The 15,744-nt window shown below is 49.4% G+C and overlaps 1 protein-coding gene across 3 annotated transcripts in view; it reads left to right on the forward strand.

Moving 5' to 3' along the window:
• Window positions 1-15,744, forward strand: part of PDE8A (phosphodiesterase 8A) — a 148,005-nt gene that overhangs the window by 124,781 nt on the left and 7,480 nt on the right. For all 3 annotated transcript variants that reach the window (XR_007243243.1, XM_048481819.1, XM_048481820.1), the window contains 3 exons: window positions 5,168-5,366; window positions 6,668-6,885; window positions 14,483-14,615. Coding sequence is in view for 2 of the 3 variants with exons in the window: in XM_048481819.1 (XP_048337776.1) it covers window positions 5,168-5,366; window positions 6,668-6,885; window positions 14,483-14,615 (550 nt within the window). In the remaining variant the exon portion in view is untranslated. The remainder of the gene's footprint in view (window positions 1-5,167; window positions 5,367-6,667; window positions 6,886-14,482; window positions 14,616-15,744) is intronic.

The following is a 15,744-nucleotide window of genomic DNA, read 5'->3' on the forward strand; positions in this document are numbered from 1 at the left end:
GGCTGCGTTCTCTCAGAACTCTCTCAACTCCCCCCCCCCACTCCAGAAGTAAAGCTCACCAAGCTTGGATGCTATTACTCAAGGCCTCTTGGAGCCATCTTGAAAGTCTGGTGCCTCTATCTTCAAAAATGTGCAGCCAGCGCTTACACACTCAGACATTCCCCAGAATCTGCCAGGCTTTTCAGCAAGTTCTGTGGTGGGAAAAATTACTTTTCCCACCATAGACTTCAATGGGGCTTTCTGTTATGCCCAGATGGCTCTGTGGTAGAGGTTTCAACAGGAGGCACTGTGGTAGGGATCTTGCTCTGGGTGGAGGCATTTCCTGTAGCTGCTGGTGTGAGTCTCCTGAAAGGAACCAGCCAAATTTGCTAAAATGTGTGTGGAAGAGGAAAATGCTGTGGCCACCGAGTTGAAGGTGAACCTGATGCCCACAGAATTCGGCCATCATAGGCAAACTTTAGCAAAGTTGGCTGGTTCCTTTCAGGAGACTCACACAAGCAGCCCTGCAGGGGGCCTTGAGTAATAGCATCCAAGCTTGGTGAGCTTTGCTTTTGGGGGTGGGTGGGGGCGCTGAGAAGTTCTGAGAGAACTCAGCCAGCAGGCTTCATGTGCAGGAGCAGGGAAACAAAATAAGCCTTTTAGGGGCCCATAAAATTGGACCCTCAGAGCAAAGGTCTCTAAGCCTGGATGCTATTACCAGGAGGGCTTCCTGGAGCCACCTTGAAAGTCTGGTGCCTCTATCTTCAAAAATGTGCAGCCTGCTTCAGAAATTCCTCATTAGCTACAATGGAGCAAAGTCACTGCAAAACAAAGAATCTTGGGCAAATTTCTTGGGGTTCCTGGAAGGGATGTATTTTTTAAAAACTAGTGACACCAAAATTTCAGGGTATCATCTGTTAACTATTCTTATGATGCCTTACCCAAGTTTTTGTGAAGTTAGGTTCAGAGGAGGACCAGGGTTGCAGTCCCTCAAATGGAGTAGCCCCATCTCAGGTTAGCTCCCATTGAAAACAATGGGGATAGAGGGGCATTCCATTTGGGCATCCTAACTTTGCTTCCCCTGAACCAAACATCTCAAACTTGGGTGGGCAATCATCAGAACAGTCTCTGGATGATGCTCTGAAATCATCAGTGCCTCTAGCTTTAAAAATGCGCTGGCCTCTACAGGCTGAAAAAACACCAAAATACTCCCCCCAAAGCCCAAATACCTTGCATTGGCATTTGTTCATTATTTGGGCAGGACATGAAATCAGACAATTTTTTGTCCGAATGTGCCCCAAAATTTGCCCAGATTCAGCCTAATCTGCTATTTGTTTCATCACTGAATCTCAACCCTCAAAAGTAATGCTGTTTCAGGGTGGGGGAGAATCCACCCCCAAACAGCATCAATTTCAATTTTGTTTTAACAGGAGACCCCAGATTCTCCCTTTAAGGTAGATTTAAAAGAAGAATCTGAGCTCCCTAGTTGAAACACCATTTAAAGTGATGCTGTTTGGGGGTGGATTACTGGAAGAATTTTTGTTTTTTGAGAAGATGATGCTGACATTTTGTTTTGGTAAATGTTTTGCTGGGGGTTGATTTGTATGAGAGATTTACATGCTTAATACCCACTTGCACTGGCTTGGAGCTGTTTCTCAGGCTAACAACCTACCTCATAGGGTTGTTGTGATTAGGAAATTAGGAAAAGAGTTGGTGGGGAGAGAGCCATGTATGTTTTGCTGGGAGTGAGAGGCATTTTGTGAGCTGGTACAAAAAATCATTGTTTGGTCATGGTGGGGGAGGGTGGCCGCCGATACGCCGGGCCGGGGGGGGGGCGCCAAACTCAGGTTTTGTCCCCGGGCACCAGTTTGCCTAGGTACGCCCCTGCATACAACCCAGAAAACCCACAACTCCCTAGTGATTCTTTCCGTGAAAGCCTTCGACAATACATCAAACAGAAATAGCTAAACAGTTCATTTTTTGTATTGTCGAAGGCTTTCATGGCCGAATTCAACTGGTTGTTGTGAGTTTTCCAGGCTGTGTGGCTGTGGTCTGGTAGATCTTGTTCCTAACGTTTCACCCGCATCTGTGGCTGGCATCTTCAGAGGTGTATCACAGAGAGAAGTCTGTTATACACTGTGTCCAGAAGTCTGTTGTACACTGGACACAGTGTATAACAGACTTCTCTCTGTGATACACCTCTGAAGATGCCAGCCACAGATGCAGGCGAAACGTTAGGAATAAGATCTACCAGACCATGGCCACGCAGCCCGGAAAACTAACAACAAATAGTTCATTTTTTCTTTTTCATAATGAATAAGCAGAACTATTCTACCTGTTTAGTATAATCTCCTTACCTTGTAATAATTTATCGCAACAAACTTTATCAGTACAATATGTCATATTATGAAGCAGATATGACAGGCATTTTTTCCTTGCCTCCTCGTAGAGGGGACAGTAGAATAGTGAAATATGGCATACACAGGATCGCCGTTGGGCATGCACAGTACGGTACAGGATCGCACAATGTGGAAAATAAAGGGAAAATAAAGGGAAAATAAAGGGTCTGCTACTCTGGTTTTCACATGTGAAAATCTGAATGGATTTCATTGCAAGCAGATAGCACAGGAGTCCCATCAGGGCTGGCAGGAGAATGTTCACAATGAATGAACCCTCTCTGCTAACCCTTTGGTTTTGCCTCATGATTTCTATGAGGACAGTTCTGTTGGGAAACGTGGCACTATGGACCCAAACTGGTTCAGAGATTGAAAGTGTGAGTGAATCATCTCTGGGCCAAATCAGGCAGTCTGCCGTGGATCACGCTGCTTCCTTAATTTGATTGTTGCTCAACTGTAACCAAGTGTAAAAACAAGTTAATTACACCACATTTTTTTTAAAAAGATGATCAATGAGGAGGAAGGGTTGGGATACACCCTTGCCTGTTGCAGATTATTCAAATAACAGAACAAATTAATTTAGCTGTCGTCAGCTATCTGGAGATGAAAACTTGAAAGTTTTTTTATGAGCTGATTTTTGTTTATTTAGGAAATTTACATGCTGCCTCTCCAGAGACTTGCTTAGAGCAGCTCACAAAATAAAATAGTCCAATAAAATGATATAAAAACAGCCAGGGCATTAAAAAAAAAAACCACAGTGAGAACCAAAGTTCTAATCTGCATTGGTTTCTGTAAGAATAGGGTGTGTGTGTGTGTGTATAATACACAGACCAGGGGCGTAACGAGGCAGCCCTGGGCAAACTGTAGCCCTGGGCAAAACCTGAGTTGGATGCCCCCCCTCCCCCCATGGGCGGCCACTCCACCACGACCAAATTTTTTTTGCACCAGGACATTGGTGCCTGCAGGGGGTGCATTTTTGGACATATCAGCACCAAAATTTCAGCATATCATCAGGAGACTGTCCTTATGCTACTCCCCAAGTCTCATGGGGTTTGGTTCAAGGAGTCCAAAGTTATGGACTCCCAAAGGGGGTGCCCCATCCCCCATTGTTTCCAATGGGAGCTAATAGGAGATGGGGGCTACAGTTTTGAGGGTCCATAACTTTGGACCCCCTAAACCAAACCGCACCAAACTTTGGGGGTACCATAAGGACAGTTTCCAAATGATACCCTGAAATTTTGGTGCCGATACATCCAAAAATGCGCCCCCTGCAGGAACATCCCAGACATTTGCCCAAGAATCTTTGTTCTGCATTGAGTTTTCTGCATTGCTGTCAATGGGGGTTGCAGGCTGTAGGGGGGCACATTTCTGAAGGCACAGTCTCAAAACCTTCAGGGTCTCATCAGGAGACTGCCCTAATGATACCCCCCAAGTTTGGTGCAGTTTGGTTCAGGGGGACCAAAGTTATGGACCCTCAAAACTGTAGCCCCCACCTCCTATTAGCTCCCATTGGAAACAATGGGGGATAGGGGCACCCCCTTTGGGAGTCCATAACTTTGGACTCCCTGAACCAAACCTCACCAACCTTGGGGGGTAGCATAAGGACAGTCTCCTGATGATACGCTGAAAATTTGGTGCCGCTAGCCTAAAAACTGCGCCCCCTGCAGGCCAGAAATGGAAAACCACTAAAATACCCAAAAACGAACCCAGCATTTTGATGCCCCCCACAAGGTGATGCCCTGGGCAGCTGCCCACCTTGCCCAATGGGCATTACGCCAGTGACACAAACACACAAACAAGAATAAAAAGATGATTTGGGGACTGTCCCTGCAGTCAGAAAACGGCCTTAGTCCCAGAACCCCTCGGGGATTAGGCGGTCTATCAAATTTAATATAATAATAACAGCAACAAAAGGGGCCACCTCTGTGCCTGGGCTGCATATTTTCCTTCCCATCCAAAATTAACCCTTTTTGTGTCTGTTAACTGGAAGTGGTGGGAATACCTTTCCAGAGATCTGAAAGAAACTACAAATGGTATCTTCTGCCCTTGGCAATAAGAATATAAGAACAAGCCAGCTTGCTGACATTTTGCTGTCTTTTAAAAATCTGCCAGTTTAGGAAGATAATTTCACCCTATGTAATGATAAGGCAGGCCAGGGATCAAATGATAGCATTACATGGCTAGATTTTGCTTGCAAGCTGCCAGTAGCTGAGTTGTCCCCGGAAGTTTCATTTGTGAATGCTTTGATTGTTGTGTAGCAATGAGACTTTTGTTTAATGTATTGTTGAAGGCTTTCATGGCCGGAATCACTGGGGTGTTGTGGGGTTTCCGGGCTGTATGACCGTGTTCCAGTGGCATTTTCTCCTGACGTTTCTCCTGAGATCCTCTGAAGATGACAGCCACAGATGCGGGTGAAACATCAGGAGAAAATGCTACTGGAACACGGCCATACAGCCCGGATACCCCACAACACCCCAGAGTTTTATTTAGCTTGTCCGTACATTTTGTATGCCACATGAATAGATGCACTTAACCAGAACATTTCTGAATCTAAGGCTCATTCCGCACATGCAGAATAATGCACTTTCAAACTGCTTTCAGTGCTCTTTGAAGCTGTGCAAAATAGCAAAGTCCACTTGCAAACAGTTGTGAAAGTGGTTTGAAAATGCATTATTTTGAATGTGCGGAAGGGGCCTAAAACAACAGATAAGTGCCTTTGGGCTTTTAAAAAGCTTGCAATGTGATTGCATCGAGGAGGGGGGGAAAAATCACCATTTTCCGTTTCCCACCAGGCCGTTGGTTTATCTTGGTCTGAAAATGTTTGCTCGCTTCGGGATCTGTGAGTTCCTCAACTGCTCCGAATTGACTCTGAGGTCATGGCTGCAAATCATCGAAGCCAATTATCACTCGTCCAATTCTTACCACAATTCGACCCACGCTGCTGATGTTCTCCACGCCACAGCTTATTTCCTTTCTAAAGAAAGGGTAAAAGTAAGTACCATTGCGGGAGAGAATGCAGAAGGAAAACCAGAGCAGGACGGGAGATTGTAAATTACTTTCTGCATTATGCAATTTCTGCTGTAGTCACTCTGATAACATTCCCCAGGTACAGCGAGAAGGCAATGGGGCCTGCATTTGGTGAAGCAAACGGGGTTTGGGTGATGACGTGTGAACTTACTCCTGGTTTCACAAATTAACCATGGTTAAAGACGCTGCAGTTTTGCAAGTTGTTTGATCTGAGCCTGACATTCCCAGTGTAGAACTGTTTCATAACAGAAGAAGAGTTTGGATTTATACCCCCACCTCTCTCTCCTGTAAGGAGACTCAAGGTGGCTTACAAGCTCCTTTCCCTTCCTCACCCCACAACAGACACCTTGGGAGGTAGGTGGGGCTGGGAGAGTTCAGAGAGAACTTGTGACTAAACCAAGGTCACCAGGAATGTAGGAATGCAGAAACACATCTGGCTCACCAGATAAACCTCTGCTACTCAGGTGGAGGAGTGGGGAATCAAACGTGGCTCTCCAGATTAGAATCCGCCTGCTCTTAACTACTACACCACATCAATTGTAGAAGCCTTCCTGTAATTGGTTATGAAGGTGAAAGAGGTGAAAGATGGCTTCTGGGAAAGGTTCAGAAATTTATCTCCAAGATTTGAGTCCAACGATCTGACAAAGGTATCCTTGACTCTGCCAAGTTTGTACCCTGAAAGTCTTGTTGATCTCTGAGATGCTACTGTGGTGTGCTACCTTTGGCTAGTTGCCCACTCTCAGCCTAACCTATCTCACAGGGTTGTTGTGACCATAAAATGGGGAAGGGAGGACCATGTGCACTGACTTAATCCGAACAAAAGGGGAGGACAAAAATTTGGGAGGTAGATAATGGACTTTTGTAAAAGCGTGCAGGCAGATATCTGGGTGCAGCCGCTGGAGGACTGCACCTGTAGAATGCAGGTGAGAGAATGTATGCCTTGGACCCCGCTCCCCCCCAACACACACACAGACAACCCACCTTGGTTGTGGAAAGCTTGCATGTCTGAGCCCCCTTCCGCTCATGCAGAATAATGCACTTTCAATCCACTTTGCATCTGGATTTTACTGTGTGGAATAGCAAAATTCACTTGCAAACAATTATGAAAGTGGATTGAAAGTGCATTATTCTGCGTGTGCGGAAGGGGCCAGAGAGAATATGCAAGGAGAGTTTGATATCAGATGCTTCCAATTGTGTGAGCCCCTGACACTCATGCAGTAGAGCAACCCAAATAGTCCTTTTCTCCCTTTTTTTCCTTTCTCCAGCAAACTTTGGAACCCATGGATGAAGTTGCTGCCCTCCTGGCTGCCACCGTTCACGACGTGGACCATCCAGGTCGGACAAATTCTTTCCTGTGCAATGCAGGAAGTGAGCTGGCGATTTTGTACAACGACACGGCTGTGCTGGAGAGCCATCATGCTGCTTTGGCCTTCCAGCTCACCACACGGGACGATAAATGCAATATTTTTAAAAACATGGAGAGGTGAGTTATCGGAGTCACGTGAGCTGGTTGACGGGTACCTCACAAAATGCTTCTTCTGCTTCCTTTCGGTATCTGTGCGAAAGTGCCCAACGGCTCTTCCAACCCCATTTCCACATTATTCATAGAATCATAGAACAAGACATCCCTTCAAATATCTAAACATGGCTATCATGTCACCTCTTCACCAAACTGAACATCCCCAGCTCCCTAAGTCCCCCCTCGTAGGGCATGGATTCCAGACCTGTTGCCCTCCTCGGGACCCGTTCCAGCTTGTCCATATCCTTCTTGAATTGCGGTGTCTAGATCTGTACACATTATTCCAGGTGAGGTCTAACCAGTGTAGAATAGAGAGGTCCTCTGGGCCTCACTTCTAAATGCCCCCCACTGGTGTTGCCAGCTCTAGTTTAGGAAATACATGGATATTTTAGGGGCGGAGCCTAAGGAGGATGGGTTTGGGGGAGGGGAGAGACTTCACTGGGGTATAATGCCATAAATTCCACCTTCCAAGATAACCTTCCACTTTTCAAGGTAGCCATTTTCTCCAGTGGAACTGATTTCATTGCCTGGAGATTAGTTGTAATAGTAGGACAGTGGTGGCGAACCTTTGGCACTCCAGATGTTATGGACTACAATTCTCATCAGCCCCAGGGGCTGGCAGGGGCTGATGGGAATTGTAGTCCATAACATCTGGAGTGCCAAAGGTTCGCCACCACGGCAGTAGGAGATTCCTCCTGGAGGTTAGCAATCCTACCCCCTACTCACCCGGAACAAGAGGATGGATTTCTGTACTATGGGACGGCCAGTCCCTTTTCCTTTCTCCTGCCAAGATGGTGCAGCCTTGAGGGAGGTCTAGGAAGAGCAGCGGGGCCTGATGATCAATGGCAGGAGAGGCTCAGATACGACAGTGCTTTGGTGACCCAACGTCCAGGCCGGTAGCCTGTTGGTGTAAAGGATTCAATGGTGTTGATGAGCGGGTCAGCCGCCTGGCCTTGACTACATTCCACAGCCCGGGCGATGGGCCAGCTTCTCCGGCGGAGACCTTATCTCTGCGAGGGAGATGAGACCTCCGTTCCCATGGGAATCCGGGAGGGGGGATGGGATGGACAGAGTTATAACCTGTGCTTCTGGCGGGAGATCTTATTCCTGCCACTGCGTGTACGTGAGCTTTCTAGGATGTCTGAATAAACGGTCTTTACACCCAAAAAGCCTTTTATTTCTGCTTCTATGGAATTCCTTACATTGTGGCAGGAATCTATCGTTCATCTATCTTCCTAGTGCAGTGGACCTCTGGTGTCTCGGCATGGAGAGGTTGAATGTTCCTGTGGAAGGTTCGGTAGCCCCCAAAGAGGGCTCCGAGCTCTCCCTTCTGGATTTAGAGGAACTGGCGGGAGAGCGGGTCTCGCTGGTGACTCTTTTCCGATGCCCCCTCGTATCAGCACGAAGTCTTCCCTTACTCCGTTGGAACGAGGGACGAGAAGACGCACCATGGGGACTTACATTGAGTCGATTTTGGGCGCTGTCTATGGATCGAGCGCCTGTGAGATCGGGATGGTATCTACCCGTTTTCGTATGGATTACAAACCTCAGATGCAACCTGTCACGGGAGGAGACGGGCTCTGGACCACCTTTCATGCGGCAACACAGGAGTCCATTGAACGATTCCTGGACTCGTATTTTGGTGATGCTCCCAAAGATCCACCGTGGTACATAGCATCTGTCTCGGCCCGTCCGAAGACCACCGGGTGAAACTGGGACTATACCAGGGATTGGGAGGGGTATCCGTACCGTCTCTCCGATCCGGACCCCCCCAGATCCCGGACCAGCGGCTGCACCTGAGATGCCCCGTGGAGCCACCCGGTGGGCACTCCATCGTCCCTCGCGTTCAAATGAAGAGGAGTCCGGAGAAAGCCTGCACTCCCAGCCGGATCTATTTCCTCTCCCATCGAAAGAGAGCTGGGATGAGGAAGTGGGCCGACTGCGAGATGCTCCAAGAAGCATGGGGCCCGTGAACGCTTCAGCGCCATGGGAAGAGTGAACGGAGAACAGCTGCAGCAAGAAGCGTGAAGACCTGCAAAGAGACCGGGAACTGCAGCGCAAAGAAGTCCAACTCGAATTGGAGGGTGCCAAAGATGCGCTGCAGCGGCAATATCGCGCCCAGAATCTATCCGTCCCATGATAAAGTCCTGGACCACTCCAAACTGGACTTTACAGCGTCAACGCGAAAGCGTTACTCAGAGCCTTCGCTGCACATAAAGTGAACTTACTGCAGCTCGTTCAACAAGACGAACTGGCTAAATTGGAATGAGAGAAAGCAGCTTTGCATGCTGGGGCAGGACGCCTTGACTCGGCAAGGAGAGAGAGCTGGCTGCCTTTGGAGAGGGAACTGAAGAAGCAGCAGAACAGGGACAACCCAAGAGTTGGAGTCTTTCGCTGTCACGAGGGTACAGCCGGCGCCAGAGGGGCTGAATCAATGCTGCTGGGTCCTGCCAATTCCTTCCAAGGGCGACCGGCTCCCACCAGTACGCCAGCGGCACCGGCGTTAGTACCTCCCACCTTCCACCGATCCCGGCCCCCCCTGCGCAACCGCTGCCCTCAGCCCACCTGCGCAACCTCGCGGCAACCGCTGCCCCTGCGGGTCGCCAAGGGCCGTGGAGAGGGGATATTACAGACCTCCAATACCTGCCCGTTTCGATGTGGACCGCTTCCAAACTTCCCTACTTCATCTTGCAACTTCGATGCCCACATGGGAGGACTATGACGCATTTATACCCGGTCTGAGCCAGCGAAAAAAAAATACGGGACATCGGCTCAGTCCTGGGTGGGGCAGCTTAGCCGACTGGTTTGTGACTCTTTTGAACCTGCAAGATGAAGATACTGCGCACGCGGTGCCCGCGTTCCTCCAAGCCTTAAGGGCTCGCTTCCAAGATCCGGGTGCTGAAAATGAAGCTATCCGCAAGACCATCAAATCCCTATTCAGCAAGGCAACCCGGCTTCGTTTGCAGAATTTGCCCGTGAATTTCGTCTGACGGCATGGCTGCCCGACTCCCTCCCTGGAAGTGGCCTTGAGCGCGCATGAAATGTGAATACTTCTACGGATGCTGTTGACGGCAAGCTCGCGTGAAACGGTAAGTTTTTAGTGGGATCCCTGCACCATTAAGCTGATTGGATCGAATTGGGATCCCCAGGTGGCGCCTCGTTTGGAGTAATGCGGCTCGTGTCGGGAGGCGCCAGCTTCCCATCACCAAAACCCGCCACTGCGACCACCAAGCCAAGCCCAGCCGCCTCTTTACCGGTGACCACCTCCGAGCGCCGCCGCCGGGACTGGGATTGTGTCTTTACTGCGGAGGACCAGGTCATCTGGCGCAGCCAACTGCCCGAAAAAGCAGAAGCCAACCGCTCCGACCGTAGCGCACCCCATCTGCCAAGCCACTCACGCCAAATCCGGGCCGCCTCTAACAGGCTCAGTCTAAGGCAGTTATCCGAAGGCGACCCAGAGGAGGAGGGAAGCAGCTGTTTGCCTTTCTTCAGCCCCCCCCATGGACATGGGTTCGACTCGAATACCGCGGTGAGGTGAAGGTAGCGCTCCATTATTACTATCCAAGCGTTTCTGGCCAACCCCGCCATTGCATACTTTCATTATTATTATAGCCTCAGCCCCTTGTGGATTCTGGCTGCTCCCATTGCTTAATGCGACCCCCAGGTGGCGGAGGGAGCTAGTGGTCTAGACCAGAGTCCCCCCTGGCTAAGCCTCCATACCATTCACCCAAATGGACGGCAGTCCTCTGGAGCGAAGCGACCGGCCCAGTTCAAAAACGCATAACGGTTCCTCCTCTCGCTGCGCCCGACCATTGGGAGAAAATTAGTGGTTTATTCTGGCGCCAGTGGTCAAACACTCCATAGTTCTTGGGCATGCCATGGTTGTTGTTGCATGAACCAAAAATTCATTTGGAAAAGAAAGGGATCTTAGAATTCCACTGGACCCTCCCTCAAGCGGTGAACACATGAATTGGGGGGAAAACTCGGCTTCTCCTGACACGCACACCCCCCCCTGGCTTCACTCTCAGCGATTGCTCCCGATTCTATCACCCGGCATTCCACCGGGCTTTACCAAGATTTAGCCAGAGTATTTCAGGAGCAAGAATGCGATCAGTTGCCACCCCATAGAGACACCGACTGCAAAATCGTAATACAGCCAGGGGCGCAACTGCCTAAAGGTAGAATTCCTACCGCATGAGTCCCAATGAGGAGAAGAAGACTTCGTTACCTTCTTAGACAAGAACCTCAAGCTTGCGGGTTCATCTACGGCAAGGGCTACTAAACACACACACATACTGCTCCTGTATTGTTTGTAAAAGAAAGATGGGTCCCATTACGGCTCTGCACAGATTACCGAGGGACTCAATGCGTAGTCTCCCTGTCCAATAAATACCCTTTGCCATTAATCAAGGACCTTTTAGACGCATTGTTAGGCAAGGGACGCATCTTTACTAAGTTGGGACTTGAGAGCAGCTTACTACAGGTGAGTCAAAATTGCTGAAGGCTATGAACACTTGACTGCATTTAACACAAAGTTTGGACAGTTTGAATACTTAATAATGCCATTCGGGTTAAGAATTATGGGGCCCCGGAGCTTTGTATGGCCTTTATCAATGAAGTGCTCTCCATGATTTATTGTACAAGGGGAGTAGTGGGTAGTGTACTTTCTTAGATGACGTTTTAATTTATTCTACAAACCATGGAGGAGCATGAGAAGCATTGGTTCGGGAAGTATTAAAACGTTTGCTCAACAACTCCCTCTTTGCCAAACTTTCCAAATGCTGTTTTCCACCAAACCTCTATTGGACTATTTGGGTTACCGGATCTAAGCCCAAGGGCCTAAAAATGGATCCTGCTAAGATTGATGCAGTCCTCCAATGGCCTGCCTCTCTACCAGCCGGGGTAGTAAAAAAGAACTCCAATCTTTTCACAGGGTTTGCTAATTTCTATCGTGGACTTTATACCCCAATTCGCTTGAACTGGACTCTCCCACTCTACAGACCTCTTACACTAAGGGTAAAGATCCACTGGACCACCAAGCCTGGGGCCCCCCTTTCCTGGTCTGAAGTTAATGTCAGACAGCCTTTCAGCTTTAAAATCTGCTTTTACTACCGAACCTATCCTGAAGCACCCTGACCCAGATCTCGGATTTGTGGTTCACGTGGATGCCTCGGACAAAGCGGCAGGGCAGCCCTGTTGCAGAGAAATAAAGATGATAGGCTGGTTCCGTGTGCTTATTTATCAAAGAAATTCTCCGGTGCTGAACTCCAACTGGACTGTGGGGATAAAGAGACCGCGGCCATCAAAGTAAAGCACTCTCCACTTGGCGCCACTGGCTGGAGAGGGGCTAAACACCCCTTTCAAGTTTGGTCGGATCACAAGAACTTGGCCGCCTCTCCACCCCCCTCAAGATGTCCGCTGGCTTAACTTCGTTGGGCGATTTCTTTTTCTCGTTTCTCTTTCACGGTCCATTTTTCCCGGAAAAACCAATAAACTGGCTGATGCGCTCTCAGCCTACCCGGGGAGGAGGGTGGAGCTGCCTTACGGGACGATTCAGGCGCACTGTTCTCTCCCCCTCCCAATTGGGGCTGGCTGTCACCCGATCTCAGACATCCCACTCTCCCTCCTTCTCGCCCCATTCCCAGCCTGGTCTCTCCTTTCCTCATGGGGGAACGCCTTTCGAGGAGGCGGGGACTGGTTGCGAAGCCTCCGGGCGGGAGGGGAAGGTGGACTTCTCACCATTCGCGTTTGGAGAATGGCGTTTGGCGGCGGGGGGATTGTTGGTGCGATGCCTCCCCCCTCCGTAAGCAGGTGGCTCCCCCTCGAGGACCTGTCATGATGCTCCGGCTTCGGCTGGACATTTTGGCTTTCTAAAAACTCTGCATTTGGCCGCCTGGTCCAGTTCTGGTGGCGCGATGCGCATGAGACATTGAGGAGCGTATATTAAAGGTTGCTCCATTTGTGCAGAAGCCAAGAGCGTTCCAGGAAAAAACCCCATGGTCTGTTGAAACCTCTCCGGTGGCCTCCGCCCTGGGAAGTCATCTCCATGGATTTTATTAGCCAGACGGTTGCCAGAAAGTCATGGCAACACGGTCTTGTAATGGTGGTGGTGGACTTATTTTCTAAACAAAGCCCATTTCATCCCCATGTCGCTTCCATCCCCTCCGGCCTCCTAGAATTAAGCCAGCGTCTGTTCATTCAGCATGTTTACCCGTCTACACTCCGCCCCTGTTGCAAAGGTGGTCTCTGACCCTGCGTGCCCCCAATTCATTTCAAAGTTCTGGAAAGCTTTTTCTAGGGTTGTTGAGGGCCGCCCGGCCGTTGCAGCCCTACCACGTTCAAAGTGACGGTGGAGTCAGAGAGAACGAACAGAACCCTAGAGCGAGTATTTACGTTGTTACACCAACCTACCACACCAAGACAATTGAGTGCGAGCTAATTCTGTTTGCAGAATACGCACTATAATAATCGCGGTTCATAGCGAGGTACAAAAAAGACCCCCTTGAGAATTGTGGTCCGGTTAAGCATCCTTCCCGCCGTTGTCAGCAACTACACTCTGCGGAAGCATTAGGATCCCAGGAGTTTCAGCAGTGGATTTCTATCTTCTGGCGAAGGGTGGAAAATGGTCCAGACTGCCTTGCCACAACAAGCTAAAGACTCCCAAGAAGCTGCAAAGCGGATATAAGCACCCTTCGGATTTCCCTCTCGCGTGTAGCGCCTGGGTGTATTTGTCTACCAAAAAATCTCAGGAGGCGTGCATAAATTTACCTACTACAAAGCTAGGCAAAAGATTCATTGGGACCTTTTCCAGATTACTAAAGTGATTAATGAGGTCCACTGCGGATTGGATTTACCTAACTCTCTTAGTAATAATATCCATCCTGTCTTCCATTCCAGTTTACTCCAAAGGAGGCTCCGCTTTCCGATGCCTGGCAGCGACCCGCCGGAGAGCACCCCCACCGACTATTATTGACTACGGCCCACAAAGCATTAACGCAAAGTGGCGCCATCCCTGGACTCTCTCTTTAATCGCAAAGCGGCTTACAATATTTAGTCTCTTGGGTGGGGGGTATTCCTCTGGGTATAATTCAATGGGTTTATTCCGAAAATATTAGACGCCCAGCCTCTCATTTTCTGCTTTCCACCGCGCATGCTTTCCGCACAAACCTGGGGGGGGAGAGGTCTTTTTTAAGGGAGGCAGAGTGTAAAGGATTCAATGGTGTTGATGGCCGGGTCAGCCGCCCTGGCCTTGACTACGATTCCCCCACAGCCCGAGGCGATGGGCCAGCTTCTCGGTGTTGGAGACCTTAAGTCTCTGCGGCGAGGGAGATGAGAGCTCCGTTCCCATGGGAATCCGGGAGGGGGGATGGGATGGACAGAGTTATAACCTGTGCTTCTGGCGGGAGATCTTATTCCTGCCACTGCGTGTACGTGAGCTTTCTAGGATGTCTGAATAAACGGTCTTTTACACCCAAAAAGCCTTTTATTTCTGCTTCTATGGAATTCCTTACAGTTGGCGAGTCGGGAACCCACGCATGTTCCTCTTGATTTCTTCACACAGGAATGAATACCGAACGCTCCGGCAGGCCATAATTGACATGGTCCTGGCGACGGAAATGACCAAGCACTTTGAGCACGTCAACAAGTTTGTCAACAGCATCAATAAGCCCCTGGCAGCCCTTGAAGAGACTGGGGTAAGTAAAATTGTGGGGGGGGGGCAGGAACTTTAAAGAGGGGGAACCACTCCCCCAAAGTTACCCCAAGTTGCTTATTGGGGAACAATTTGTTGTATGATCCGGGGATTCTTAGCAGGGGAAGAGCTTCCACCTCTACTCGGCTTCCTTATTTCAGCCAAACAGTGATTGTATTGTCGAAGGTTTTCATGGCCAGAATCACTGGAGTGTTGTGGGGCTTCCGGGCTGTATGGCTGTGTTCCAGTAGCCTTTTCTCCTGACATTTCACCTGCATCACCTTGAACCCACAGATGCAGGCGATACGTCAGGAGAAAAGGCTACTGGAAGCATACAGCCCGGAAACCCCACAACACTGCAAACAGTGATTGCTCTACCACAGGGGTAGGGAACCTGCGGCTCTCCAGATGTTCAGGAACTACAATTCCCATCAGCCCCTACCAGCATGGCCAATTGGCCATGCTGACAGAACTGGATGGGAATTAGCAGTTCCTGACTTATCGGAAAGTCAGGTTCCCTACCCCTGCAGTCTACCAGAACACACTTTATATCCTTTCCAAGTGTTGAAGGCAGCCTACTTGGTTTTCTTTGCTTCTATTTTATCCTGGGAGGTAGTTTAGGCTGAGATGTAGAGAGGGAGCATCTGGCCCAAGGTTGCCCTAGAGCACAGGTGTCAAACTTGCGGCCCTCCAGATGTTCATGAACTACAATTCCCATCAGCCCTTGCCAGTATTGCCAATGCTCATGTTGGGAGGGACTGATGGGAATTGTAGTTCGTGAACACCTGGAGGGCCGTGATTTTGACACCCCTGCCCTAGAGGAACTTCATGGCTGAATCGAGATTTGAACCCAGTTCTCTACAATTCTGGAGGAACATTCTCACTACTACAGTATGCTGGCTGGCAAAAGACACTTCTTTGGCTAGAATGGAGAAGCCTGTCTCCTGCCCCTAATGAAGAGCTCCCAGGTGGGCTCCAGTTGAGTCATTTTTCCCCCTGCCTTTGTTTTGTCTTCTGTCTCACTCTAAGAGTGCAGAATCTAGATCTCGTCTTAAATCCCACTGCAACTGATCTGCATTGCTAATTCACACGTCCATCCGCCTACCTGCGAGTGGCGGAGGGAAGACGGCTTC

Source organism: Sphaerodactylus townsendi, linkage group LG17 (genome assembly GCF_021028975.2).
Source record: "Sphaerodactylus townsendi isolate TG3544 linkage group LG17, MPM_Stown_v2.3, whole genome shotgun sequence".
In the NCBI taxonomy this organism is placed as follows: Eukaryota; Metazoa; Chordata; class Lepidosauria; order Squamata; family Sphaerodactylidae; genus Sphaerodactylus; species Sphaerodactylus townsendi.